At 37.2% G+C, this 14,814-nt stretch overlaps 1 protein-coding gene across 1 annotated transcript in view; it reads right to left on the reverse strand.

The window, feature by feature from the left end:
• Window positions 1–4,146: 4,146 nt before the first annotated feature.
• NDUFS1 (NADH:ubiquinone oxidoreductase core subunit S1) overlaps window positions 4,147–14,814 on the reverse strand; it is a 37,158-nt gene continuing 26,490 nt past the window's right edge. The window contains exons 16-19 of the mRNA XM_059928532.1: window positions 14,034–14,209; window positions 13,211–13,345; window positions 13,035–13,107; window positions 4,147–11,494 (exon numbers count right to left, since the gene is read on the reverse strand). Coding sequence (XP_059784515.1) covers window positions 11,403–11,494; window positions 13,035–13,107; window positions 13,211–13,345; window positions 14,034–14,209 — 476 coding nt within the window. The 3' untranslated portion in view covers window positions 4,147–11,402. The remainder of the gene's footprint in view (window positions 11,495–13,034; window positions 13,108–13,210; window positions 13,346–14,033; window positions 14,210–14,814) is intronic.

Genomic DNA, 14,814 nt, shown 5'->3' on the forward strand with positions numbered 1-14,814 from the left:
ATTTCAACACCCTTATAAACTATATTATAAACATAAATATAAACTATATTATGAACAGCGTTCTCCTAAAGAAGATACAAATATTTATTACTTAGGAGTAAGACAAAGTTTTGGTTTTTTAAGAGAGGACCTTAGTTTTAGCTTTGGAAAATTTATGCATGGCCTTGAAAACTTTATTAATTTATTCATAAAATATTTACAGTGAGCCTACTTAAGGAAACTGTACTAGGACTTATACAGATGGTCACATACTATGAGGGGTTGAGAAATTATTGTCTCTGCTAGTTTCTGGTGCAATAAAGCACGTGTATGCTTTTAGTGACCAAAAAGATACCAGATCTCAATTTCCTATCGGGCCCATAGTTCTTTCCCTGGTCCCTGGATGGGTTAACCCTCCATTATGTGTTCTCAATGATACATATGAAAAATGTATACATTCATATTTGTGCCTCTAAATCCACAGGTGGTAGATAAAGTAGGTGGTACCTAATATCCCCATTTTACAGATGAAAAAATATATATCAAAGACTCAGTCATTTAAATCAATAACTGAACTGCTATGACCCAGGGCCTATTTGCTTTAGTTTCCCTGTCTCTACTCCTAGTTAAAAAACAGAAATGATATGAGAAAAGAACCACCTAGATGGTAAAGGACTAAGATGACTTTCTAGTACTTTTGCAAGCAAAATTTTAAATGTATAAAGAGGATGGCTTACTGCTCTAGTAAAATGCTCCCTCCTCCAAACAAATGACAAATTTGGAGGAGAAACTTTTTCTCTTCAAATAAAAATGTGCTGCTCTTTGATCCATGATGTCATTTCAAGGAATGTGTCCTAACGGATGTATTTAGAAAAGTATGCAAATGTTTACGTATAAGGATATTTATTATTACATTATCTGTAATAGAAAAAAAAAATCTAGGAAAGCCCTAAGTATCCCATCAATAGGGAAGCAGTATAGCATAGTGGTTAAGAATCACCTGGATTCAAATCCCCATCTCCACAATTTACTATGTGATCGTGGACAAATTATCTCACTGTGCTGTTATTTTACCCATCTGTAAAGTGAAGCAAGTAACAAAATTTACTCCACTGGGTTGTGACAGTATTTAGAACAGTGCCTAATCCATAGTATATGCTCAATACATTTTAGTTATCATTATTGATAGGGAATTGGGATACATTTTTGTAGAGGCACACGATGGAATACTAGGCAGCTTTTTTAAAAAGACAGCTTTATGCACTACTTAACCAGAAGGCAGTCTGTTGCTGACTCATTCTGTCTCCCTCCCTCCAATGCCCCCAAAAATATGTAGCTAGAGAGGGGCTAAATTTGGTGCATATATGTTGAAAAACAGAGAGTAAATTTTGGGGGGCTCTGGTGGAAAAGACTAAATTTCGAGGGTTTGCGGGGGAAGGAAGGTGAGAGGCTTTGGGGCAACATGGAGGGTGAAGGGAGAAAAGACCAGCCAACTTTTCTTTTTTTTAAAGCAAAGAAAACTTATGTTTATTAAAATGTTTGTTAGGTGACACACACTTTGCTGCCAATTTGACATGAGTAAATAATTCCATTTAGTCCTCAGAGTAACCCTAAGGGGTGGGTGTTCTTGCTGGTTGACCACAAAATCATAGAGGTGAAGTGGGTTGGTTAAGTCACACATGGGGCTTGACCAGGATCTGTGAAACTCCAAACCTGTATTAGTTCATGACTTCGAGATATTTTTCTCAATTCGATGCTCTTCACTTAAATGTCCTCTCTAGGTGAGGAGGCACATCCATCAGTGCCTCCAAATAAAGCATAAGTTCTTTCATGAAGCAAACCACATTGTCTGGCATCTACAAACCTTTATGGCACCATTTTGTCAGAGCCGCTGTTTTCCCAAAAGGGCATGCTTTCTCAGATCTCTGCGTCCTTTCTTGCTGTGCTCCTTCTGTCCACTTGGCTTACTCCTACTCAACCCACAAGACTCCTCACAGTAAGCACTTCCTCTTGGAAGCCTTCCCTGATAGCTCTTGACACCCTCCCAGTCAGGGCTGTCATGAAGGTGCCTTCTCTGCTGCTCCCAGAGCACCTTGTTCTTGTTCTGTCACAGCACTTGCATATAGATGCAATCATCAGTGACTTGTCTGTCTTTGCCACTGATGACCAGGTCTATCTTCAGCACCTGTACAGTCCTCAACCCATAATAGTTGCTCAATTAACATACAGGAACTGGGGATGGATATTATCCCTAGTTATCACTCTTCTTGAGCTTTTTTTTTTTTTTCAAGTATAGTTGATTTACAATATTGTGTTAGTTTCAGGTGTACAACAAAGTGATTTGGTTATACATATATATTATGTACATATCTATATTTTTTATTCTTTTCCATTATAGTTTATTACAAGATATTGAATATAGTTCCCTGTGCTATACAGTAAGTCTTTGCTGTTTATCTGTTGTATATATGGTAGTGTGCATCTGTTAATCCCCTACTCCCAATTTATCCGTTCCCTCCCCATTCCCCTTTGGTAACTATAAGTTTGTTTTCTTTGTCTGTGAGTCTGTTTCTGTTTTGTAAATAAGTTCATTTGTACTATTTTTTAGATTCTACGTATCAGTGATATCATATGATATTTGTCTTTCTCTGTCTCACTTACTTCACTTAGTATGATAATCTCTAGGTCCATCCATGTTGCTGCAAATGACCAGCTAACACTTTTGATGTATTAGTTTGGTGGGTGGGTTCAGGGGAGAAAAGGGACCAGGGAAAGAATTATGGGCCCCATAGGAAACTGAGATCTGGTGGTCTTTTTGGTCATTAAATGCATACATATGTTCTACTGCAACAAGAACTCTAGCAGAGACAATAATTTCTCAACCGTTTATTGTGTGGTAAGCATGCTAAGACAGAAGTGAGTCAACCCTGCTCCCTGGGAGGGAGGTGCTTGCCAGGGAAAAGGAATGACTTCCTGGGCTGCAGGGCCCATTTAGGAAAATTCCTTGCCCCGAGCCCTAATCAGTATCTTGGTGCCTGGGAAAAATTAACTTATTCCCAAGGGTGAGCAGTTGACTCGCTCCACTCAAGCTTGAGGATTAGGCATTATAATTCGAGTTAACATCACAATGTTCAAATTTAAAAACTGAGCAGGCACAGTCCTTGCCTAGTAGCCTTAGTTGTAAAGCTATTAAAGATAATAGCAGGTTGGTGTATTAGGAGCATAGAAGCTCCTAATAATCTCTTTGGTAGTTTGCCTAGCAGAAATGTCTCTGCCCCCTTTTAGGGTGGTTTTTGTTTTCCTTCTGAAAACTGCTTTTCTTGCACAGGGACTTAATGAATTAACCCACAAAACATGAAATGGAAGAACCAATTCCAATCAAAAAGATCTTAGTGGAATAAGATGTGGACTCTCAAAGAATCAAACAAGTTATTTAAAAAGATTAGGTATCTCTTTTCTGGCAATCAATAGATTTATACAGGGTACCACACTTTCCTGAAACCACTCCCTTACAAAATATTTATCCTAATATTCCAGTTTTGGATGAGAATCATGCTGGTTTAACCAAAGGGCAATATATTTTGTATGCTGAGTCACAATGAAGGAAAGGTACAGATTACATGAGATGACAATGACAAATGTGAACCTGTAGAAAATGAGCCTCATATATGACTGGAAACAACGTGAGAGGAAAGCATTAGGTAAGAACATTAGAGACAAACCACTAGAGATATAAAGAGTGAAAGGAGTGAGGAGCAAATCCCACCTCTTATGGAACAAAAGGTTTTAAGAGAGATGGACACATGCATTTGACTAGAAAGTGAAGGGTAAACGAGGGGAGGGCACCGGTCACAGAGTAAAGACGTACACAAGTTGCTGAGGAACAACCCCAAATTCCCAAGGGAATGCTGCTGCCCCTCACTCCTCATTCCCTCTGCGTTTGCAGATACAAAACAAGCTCCATCCCATGAAGGGGTGCAGCTGTTTAGTTCCGGCTGCTAAGCAAACCATAAATTTCCACTTTATGCTTTATGGGAATTGTAGTTTGGGGTTTGAGGAGCTATCTGAAGGCTCTATTATGATTTAACTTTATCCACATAACAACACATCTCAGATAAAGACCAGGTTACTTTCAGTCTTAAAAGAAAAAAAGCAGAAACAGGCAAAAAAAATTTTGGCCTTTATTTTTCTTGGCAGGGGAAATTGAAATTAATGAAATTTAGTCATGCTTTACTGCTCCTTTTAGATTTCCAACATTATCCCAGGGCTTTCCAGCAGCAAAGTAGATGCTTCTGTTCTAGAACAATGGGACAAGGTCACCCTAACCCTAGGAACATAAGGAAAATCCCCAAGTCTTGGAAGAGTTTAAAGACCTCAACAGACTCAGTTCCTGTCCTAGTTTACCCATGACTTGCCACCTTTTTTTAATTCAGAAAATAATTTACATTAATAACATACAGTACATTGTCTGGCAGGGGGTTTGCTTAACCTGCTGAAGAATACAGTAAATCCTGTGAAGTGGAAATGGAATAGAAGATACTGAAAAAGTACACTTTGGGTTCCACTACTGTACTCAAACTGTGATACTAAATATATTACTTGAGGAACATTACTCCATTTGGCCTAGTACTTACCCAATCTGTAGTAACCCAGGCTGGACAATCTGTAGGCAACCTAACAAAGGCTCATTTCCTCCTCTAAATAGCCTTAATCCCCCCAAAAGCATTTCAGTTATAGGTGCCAAGGTTCTTGAGTTATATTTAAAAGCTTAAAGAATTAGAGCCAAAGAGAAGGGCCTTAACTCTATCCTATATATGAGGGGACTTACCAACTCTATACTGAATACAAAAGCAGTCGAGTTGCGGTAAGTAATGAGAAAATAGCTATAGATTAATTGGTATATTATAGAAACTTCACTTTATAGTTTATTATAGTCATTTTTTCCTGTGTATCTCCCTCTTCATTACTGCAGTACGTATCACAGGGCTGATGGCAGGAACTAATTGTCCCCCAATATCTATTCTCCCTTAGTGGTGGTTTTAATTATTTGACCCTCCTCCCATCAAGAAGTGGGATGTATGCTTCCTCCCCTTGAATCTGGGTGGGCTCTGAGACTGGCTTGACCAAGAAAGTACAGTGAAGTGATACTATATAACTTCTGAGGTTGTCCTAAGAAGACTTGCAGCTTCCTCCTTGGTCTCTAGGAACGCTCTTGCTCTTGGCGCCCTGAACCAACCTGTGAGTACAACTGTCCTGAGACTGTCATGATGAATAGGCCACAGGTAGATGCTCTGTAAGACAATGCCATCTGAACCTGTCCTTCCACCATTCCCGCCCAGGAGCCAAACATGTAAGTGAAGATGCCATCTGGGGACTGAAGGTCCTCCAGCCACAGCTGCTCCAGTCCCCAGCTATTTGAGTCATCCCCAAATACTTAGTCATCCAGCTGTGACTCCATCTCCCTGTGCCCTTTCTATATTTTGCTTCTATATAGAAGCAATATATTCTTATTGTAAAAGCCTTCAAATGATAGACATACAATCCTTTTCTTTATGCTATTCCTCAGACCAGTTGAACTACCTAGAGGTAAACACAATTAAGTTTTTTTTTGCATCTGCTGAGATACTTTTCATATATGAGATACTTTACATCCCCAAATACTCAAGTCATCCAGCTGTGACTCCATCTCCCTGTGCCCTTTCTAAATTTTGGATCCACGGAATCACATGAGCATAATAAAATGGTTGTTGTTTTACACCACTAAGTTTTGGGGTGGTTTGTTACATAGCAAAAGATCAACTAGAACACCTCTTAGAATTTCTGTTTTAGTTGAGTAGATGGCTGTCCAGCTGGAGGCTGCATTTCCCAGCATCCTCTCATGCAGGTGAGTGTGGCTGTAAGTCTTGCCTATGGTATGTGAATGGAAGTGATGCAATTTCCAAGTCATGTCAATAAAACATCAGTGCTTGTCCTCCACTTCTTCTCCCTCACTCTTCATGTTGGCTGACACATAGTGATAATTGGAGCAGCTACGTAGGATCCATAGATATTCTAGATGGCTGTCACGGTTTGGATTCCCCAGGTAGCACACTCTGAGCAGAATTCAATGTGCAAAATATTTATTAAGGAGTTCCATGGGGGTCAACACCTGTAAGGGAGGGGAAGAAGGCAGGAGTGGGCAGAGGGAAAAGTTGAGCTGCAATGCAGGTCCAATGACAGCCTCAGCCAGCCCCACAGAACGCTTGAGAACTAAACAGCCTTCGAAAAGTGTCCTCCATTGGGTCTAGATGGCCAGGCCTTTATATTCCCACGAGTCAGTCATTGGATGTGGGTACCCTGGTATATGCCTTTGCCTGGTTGTAATCATAGTGTATTATCTATTACTGCATAACAAAATAACCCAAAATTTCGTGGTTAAAAACAACAAGTACGTATTAGCTCACAATTTCTGTTAGGAATCCAGAAATGTATGGGGTTGCAATTAGGCTGTTGGCTGGAGCTACAGTCACCTCCACTCAATCGGCGGCCAGGATTCAGCTCACTGATACGGTTACTGGAAGGCCTCTTCCTTACCACATGAGGCCTCTCCATAGGCTGCCTAAGTATCCTCACAACATGGCAGGCAGTGATCTGAGAGGGAGAGAATCAGAGAGCCCAAGACAGAAACCACAGACTGTTTAAAACTTCATCTCAGCAGAGACATCCCTATTCATTAGAAGTGAATCAGGAAGTCCAGCCCACACGCAAGGAGCGAAGATGACAAAAGGGTGTGAATCCCAGGAGGCAGGGATCACTGGGGCCATGTTAGAGGCTGTCAACCACATGTAGTACACATACAATTTTGCATCCTGCTATTTTTAGTTTTCATCAACTTAAATGTTTTGTTTTGCTATTTTTCATTTAAGCAATGTTTTTAAAAATTATAGAAGCAATATATTCTTATTGTAAAAGCCTTCAAATGCTCAAATGATAGAGGTGTACAATCCTTTTCTTTATGCTATTCCTCAGAATAAAGTTGAACTACCTAGAGGTAAACACAATTAAGTTTTTTTTTGCATCTGCTGAGATACTTTTCATATATGTATTTCTCTTTGTAGTCCTAATACTTAATATTGTACTTCACACACAGCAGATACTCTGCAAATCTTTAATAAATGTTGGAGCTGAATTTAAGGCTTTGAGATGTCAATGAACCAGGCGTCGGAAGGGCTGGTTCAAATCACAGGATCTGTCCCTCATTTACTCCTTATTCTCTTTGACCTCCATTTCCATAATTACCAAAGGTATTTTTTTTTCTACAGTCCTTTTCAGATCCAAAATTATATGCATCTAAGAAGGAAATTAGGGACTTCCCTGGTGGTCCAGTGGTTAAGACTCCGCGCTTCCACTGTAGGGGGCCTGGGTTCCATCCCTGGTCTGGGAACTGAGATCCTGCATGCCGTGCAGCATGGCCAAAAAGAAATAAGAAGGAAACTGTTATTCATCTTACGATCTCTTTATATACAAATTCCAATTAAATATTGTAAACTAATTACTAGTCCTAGACTGTACATTTTACCCTATTTTTCAATATCAACATATGCTTTTCAGGGTAAGTTATTTAAAAAATATTAAGATGTCAATGATTTTGAATATCAATCATAGTTTGAATATCAGTCATAGGTAAGTCTTTAATCTTTAAAATTTTTCTGTAATAAAAACCATAAAACACTTTAAGCAAAAGGGTATTTGGCTCTGAGATCCTTGTTCTCTTACAAGCTAGATCTGAGGTCTAATCAAATTTCTCATTAACATTCTTGTCTCTTGGGCTAAATGAAATAAGCAACATACTGTGCAACTGTTAAGACATTTTAAAATACTGGTTAGTAGAAAATTATTTGGGGATTATCAGTTTTATCTTTTTATAAAAGGTGGCCATATATGTATACACACACGCTTTTTTGGTTCCGAAATGTCTTTATCAAGGTTCATTTTTTTCACGTGTACTTGTTTCCAAAAGTTGGGTCAATCACAAACCTAAGGTCTAGCTATGCTAAGGTAGGATTAACCTTACAAAATGTCTAAAAAATTGTCATACTCACGCGTGTCATTTATTTCTGCTTGAACTATTCCCCAGCCACACTGGGCCTTTGGTAACAGGGGTTTGTAATCACTTTGCTAGTGACATTTTAACAGTGGTCATGAATGACATTGTTAACATTAAAAAAAAAAACCACCTCTTACCACTGCTTTTGTTGCTAAGCTGCTTTAGTTCCTCTCCCCGTGGGAGCTTGAATCGTGGTGGGGTAATTTGTTTCGGCAACAATAAAGCTGACAGTTTATATTAGCTAAAGGTTCATGTTGGCATAAGAATTCACCTGTCCCCTTTTATGCCCATCAATAGCTCTTACCCTCCTTCAGTACCCTTTCTATCACCAGCATATAGTTTTCCCTCTTCTGATTGCACTGCCTTTTGTTTTTGCTTTCAGAAGTAGTCTCTTTTAAGCGTTAGAATCCAACAGACTCAGTAAATCTTACTGTGACTAGTAAAAATTCCATCAAAATATGCAGAGCTCTGCATAATAAGTTAATCTTCACAACGCTGGTGGACAGTTTGTAGTAGCAGTATTCTGTTACTTGGGTTGACCTTGGACAAGTCATTTAATTCTCGAGTCTTAGGAAAGAAATCCATTTCTTTAGGAAAACAGCAGCTAGAGGTTACATTAGGCATGACTTTCCCTCACAATCAATGGAATTGAGTTTTTTACTCAATTCACTGAGAAGGGGGACTTCAAGGGCTCCCATGGATGGTTAGTTGCAACCTCCTGAAACATCCAGCAAAGTTCTGAATACACATTTTCCTATAATGATGGTTCTCAGTCCCTAAGCACATTGAGCATTCACTATGTGTCAGGAAATAGGCCAAGAAAGTTTTAGAGGCTTTCTGACTTGCTCCTCATAACAACCCTATAAGGTTGGAAGTAGGTACAATTATTAGAACATTTATCCTCATTTTACAGATGAAGAAATAGTTAAATTTTTCCAAGTAATATTTCCAAAGTTGAACAAGATCTGTCAGACCTGGCAAGAAACAGTGTTTAAACAACTCAGCACCAAACAATAATAAATTATTGTATACTGAGTATTGTTAATAAGGTATAATACTTTTTATTGATGGATTCATTATACTACAATTCACAATAAATTTGGGGGGTATTCTGTATGAAGTTTAGGCTTTAAAATTTTTCCTGTATATCTATTCAATTCTTATAGTGGTCCACAAGGTTTTTTGAGGCAAAATGGGACAGTAAAAAATATCTCTAATTAAACATTCTTGCCTTTAGTCTTTAACTGGGTAACAATGGGCGAGTTATTTGATATTTCTTGGGTCTTAATACCGATTGTTAGCAGGGTTTTGTGAAAATTAGACACAATGTACTTAAAGCTTTAATGGCACATATTAGAATGTCTTTTCTAAATTGTATTATTTATTATTCCAGGGTCTTTCCAGACTGCCGTCTTCACCTAAATGGACTTGGCCTTGATCCTCTGTAGATTTCTCATGTTGACTCCCTCGTTGCTTAGAATCAAAATTCCATCAGCTGTTATTCTTCTCATCTATATGTATTTTTCTTCTATCTGGCTCTCTTCTTCAGAAAGTTTTGCAACCATCATCAATGTTTATGGTCACAATAACCTTAATATTTAACATTAAGTGACTAATAGGTGCCCATGGGACAGACTTTCATGTTTACTTTATGTAAAAACCAACAAATTTTATTGAGTACTACTTAGCCCAAACAAGGTATTCTTTACAGAATTCCAAGTTCAACACATGCTGCCTAGATGGCAGTCCTAGGATCCTGGACCATCTTAGTTATATATCACCTTTTCTCCATTTGAATGCAATATTCCCTCACCAAGAATCCTATGAAATCTACACTCATTCATTGAAGACTACTGTGCAAAACACAAAACTGAAAGTGTTTGCCCCCTTGAGGTCAGCAACAGTGCTAAGGGATAAAGAAGGAAGAGAGAGATAAGAAGTTTGTATTAAATTCAAAGACTTTCAGCAAGAATTTATACAATTTATACAATTTCAGGCAACTGAGAATTTTAAGCAAAGTACTTTAAGCGAAGTATACAACTTCATGACTGAAGTGAATAAAATAATTCTGAAAAAACTGTTAACAGGCGACAAATTTTGCACAATTTTTGAAGATAAAGTACTGGTGACATACTATAGTCTAAAATTTTTATCCTCTGTTATATCAGTAAAATCGCAACCTATAGTTGGGCTAAGTCTTTGATGAAAGCAAAAAGGAATAAGGATTACAAAACAAAGGATTCTGAACATAGATTCTGAAAACAAATCAATATAGCATTAGATTATCTCCTAGATTAATTGGAAATTTTTAACTTTTTTTGACAATTGAAAATTATGAGAGCTGTTAGTTTTGTCTTTTATCACTGGAATAATTTAGTTGACTTAATACTACAGATGGTGTTAATATAATAAATATGGAACATCAATGAGGACCTAAATTATATCTCTTGAAACCTCCCTCATTCCAAGGGTGTATGTGTGTGCAATCTATTATACAAAGAAAAATATCCCATAAATCACCATGACATTATATAAACAGATTCAAGAGAAAACAGAAAAATGTGTTATCCATTAAGCTTCTCAATACTGATTCTTAGACGTAACAACCTATGGAATCTGTACTAATGGGAGGAAATTATGTGCAGCAGTTAAGAACAGTGGGCTTTGAAGTCAGAGAACCAGGCTTGATTCTATGACTTTTTTGCTGTGGCCTTGGGCAAGCTACCCAATATCCCTGGGCTTTTGTTTCTTCACCTGTAAAATGAGATAATACTGTCTGACAGGGATGTAAAAGGACAAAACAAGATAATGTATGTAAAACCAGAGTGCTTAGTACGTAGAAAATCCTAAATAATCATTAGCCATCATTATTATTATTATTATTAGCGCTGTCCAAGATACACATCTGATGTATGATTATATTATATATATTTTCTATTTACCCAGCTTCACAGAATACTTTAAATCTTTTCTTTAGCACTAGAAAAAAATAGGTCCTAATGGAAGCTATTATTTCATCCATTTTACAAACATAAGTGATCAATGAAGATAAACAAAAATTCATATTTTAAGGATTTTCTTTTTTATGTCACAAAGATTATTAGTGCTTTTACATGAAAGGCCATCTATACATGTTTATTAAACTATTTAACGTATACACACAATACATAAATGTTTGGAAACCTCAAAGTTCTTTGATAATTGCAATATCATTTTCAAATAAAGCATGGTAGAACCTTAAATATTACATCATTTAGATTATTTTTTAGAGAGATACACCTCTAAGAGATCATGCCAACGTAACTGTCCTTTAACTAACTGGGTGCTAGTAGATGTTTCAGCATATGGTTGGTTCCTCTACTGCATGGGCACCCTCTGTGACAGCTTTGACACATTTAGCCATTGTCTGTGAGGCTCTGCTAATTGAATCTGAAAGATATCAAGAAAATGTGCGTTTTGATAATACAACTTCAAAAGAAGCACACAGTAAAACTTTCCTGTTGCACATATTCAGGAACAACAACAACAAAAAAGACTGGAAGAGTCTATGTAACTATACGTAAACGTTGTAAAATCAATAAGTTCAGAAGATAAGCCCCTTAATAGCTAAATGCTTTTAATAAGTACTCCTAGGAATGATTAAATAATTATATACAGCCATACACAGGGCCAGTATGCAACCATTAAAAATATTATAGAAAAGTATTAAAGATAGGAAAAGAATGTGCAATATACCATTATTGAAAAAAGGTTACAGAACAGTATAATAAAATCCATGAATTCACTTTATGGGTGAATTTTATGTATGTGAATATTTCAATAAAGCTGTCCAAACCCTCTCTCCCAGAGTAAATAAGTAATCTCATTTTTAGTTTAAATAAATTAATATATGTGTATATCCCTGGATGACTGGCCAAAATGTTAAACATAGTTATTTCTGGGTAATGGGATCATAGTGATTATTCCTTGCTCTTGTGGGCTTAGGTATGTATTCTACAATGAACATAACTTTTATAATACAACTGAAAAAAACCTATTACAAATAATCTTAGGGTTTCCCTGGTGGCACAGTGGTTAAGAATCCGCCTGCCAATGCAGGGGACACGGGTTCGAGCCCTGGTCCGGGAAGATCCCACATGCCGCGGAACAACTAAGCCCGTGTGCCACAACTACTGAGCCTGTGCTCTAGAGCCCACGAGCTGCAAATACTGAGCCCACGTGACACAACTGCTGAAGCCTGTGCGCCTAGAGTCCATGCTTTGCAACAAGAGAAGCCACCGCAACGAGAAGCCCGCACACCTCAAAGAAGAGTAGCCCCTGCTCGCCGCAACTAGAGGAAGCCTGCATGCAGCAACAAAGACCCAATGCAGCCAAAATAAATAAATAAAAATAAATTAAAAAAAAAAAAATCTTAGATACAAACTGCACCAAGAACTTGAAAAATATACTCCTATCTGGTTTTAGACAGAAAATTATTTTAAATTGTCTATCAGCTACCTCATAACCTAGATGTTATATCAAGTGTTGTAAAATCTGTAGTAAACAAGTTTGTTAGTCTGCATTCCTTAAGCACATTCTTAACAATTTACATCAGAAGCGCCATTTAGCATGTTTCACATTCTAGTGTTTTGATTCTTGTACTGTAAGTCTCAGAAAAACCTTCACAGATGTTTGTCACTTAGAAAATTCTCCCTAAATTGCTACACAGTAATTCTTCATACAGTAGTAAAATTTTATATTTAAAATCTGTTAATTCTTGGATTTTCAAACTCTACTTACATTTCAGAAAGAAAAGAAATTAGAGTAAAATCTGAAAATATAAAGTTACATTAGTTCTGATATTTGAAAAATCTTCTGAGATTAAAAACATCAAATACTACCACTAGCACGCTGGAATCATAATGCTAAATTAAGTGATTTTACTCCTTTCTACCTTTCATGTTGGGCAGTCATGCTGACAGCTGCGTACCTGTCATGTAGAAGTCTCTTATCGTTAGCTGAGGTGGAACAAGTGGATCAGCAAGAAGCTGCTGGTTCACGAGCTGCAAGAAAAGAGTAAGAGATCAATAATAATAGTATTGAAAATCAGTACTGTTACACCAGAGGATACATTATTATGAAAACTGCAAATAGGCGTGTTTTTACCTTGGAAAGCTCATTTGCTTGCTGGAAATAATTAGCTCCTTCGACATCATCATATCGAACAAGATTAGGAGAGACTTCTTCCAATCTGTTCCTTACTTGATCCAGAGTATCATATGGAAGAGTCATACCTGCAATCTGTAACATAACAGGTTCCAAAAATTGACATAAAGCATTAATACTTAAAAATTTCAAATAATACATCATTGCAACTATGGTAAAATAATGCAGTACTACTATGAAAAATATATTGGTGTCCATTTGTATGTATATTAAGCAGGTGGTTAAGTGGGGAATACTACTGTCAATAATTCTTCTAATTCATAAACAGCTGTCAATACATTAGTAATTTGTTTTTAGAATATACACTGATTATGAAATAAAGAAATGCTTTGCTAAATTTGAATGCTTTGGCTAACCTGCTATTGCTCATATATAAAGTTGACAGACAACTGTATATTATTATTTTAAATCTCATGATGCTTCTTTTTATAGTCAAAGAGTTAAAAAGACAAGTCAAAAGTAAAAACACCTATTTCAAATCCCCATGGTTTTTTTTTTTTTTTTCGGCCACGCCACGTGGCCTGTGGGATCGTAGTTCCCCCACCAGGGATCAAACCCGCGCCCTCCGCAGTGAAAGTGTGGCGTCCTAACCACTGGACCGCCAGGGAATTCCCCAAATCCCCGTTTTCTGAACACGTTTTTCCTACAGAGATTATTCAAATCATCTCTGCATTTCAGACGTGCATCTTCCTTGACTTCGAAAATCATTCTGACAAGCTAACATGTCAAACATTCCATTAGCAGCATCACTAACGACAAATACCTCAGAAAGCGCTCTTATAATTTTCCAGTCTTCTCTTGCCAAGCCAGGAGGTGTCACTGCTACTTTAGTCTGCTGAGCTCGGCCCTCAGTATTGACATAAGTAGCAGACTTCTCTGTGTAAGCAGCGCCGGGGAGAATAACATCCGCTATAGGAGCTCCAACATCACCATGATGTCCTGCGAAAAGATGGAAAATGGCAAACAACATTTTAGCACAAAGCTGATTAGGTATTATACATGAACACAGGATATACCCTTTTAAAATTACATTTTTATAATTATAAGTGTTTTAAAAATTAAAACAATATAGTATTGAAGTATTTGGAATAAAAATTAAAGCCCACTTTGCCCACAGTTAAACTCCCTTCCCAAAGAAAACTATTGTGAAAGCATTTGGTATGTGTCTTCCCAGATTAATTTTTGCAAATACACAAATACGTATAACAGCATAAACACACATATTATGGGCAACTAGGTGTATCATTTTTCTTGATCATTACAAAGTGGAAACGCTCAGATGTATCTTAGTGAAATTTGGTAAAGTAAACTGAAATGGTGGAGGAACAAAAAGTGTCAGGAGTATGACATACAGGAGTACGATTAAGAGCATAAACAGACGATTACAGAAAATAGTATGCTGAAAGACTATCACTCATTAAAAGTTTAACAGAAGTGTTGGAAGAAAAAAGAAACTTTAGTTAATTGAAAAAGTTATAGAACAATATTTAAAGTTTGATCTCATTTATGTACATGTTTGCATATGCATAGAAGTACATATGAAC

The sequence above is a fragment of the Balaenoptera ricei genome, chromosome 7 (genome assembly GCF_028023285.1).
Source record: "Balaenoptera ricei isolate mBalRic1 chromosome 7, mBalRic1.hap2, whole genome shotgun sequence".
In the NCBI taxonomy this organism is placed as follows: Eukaryota; Metazoa; Chordata; class Mammalia; order Artiodactyla; family Balaenopteridae; genus Balaenoptera; species Balaenoptera ricei.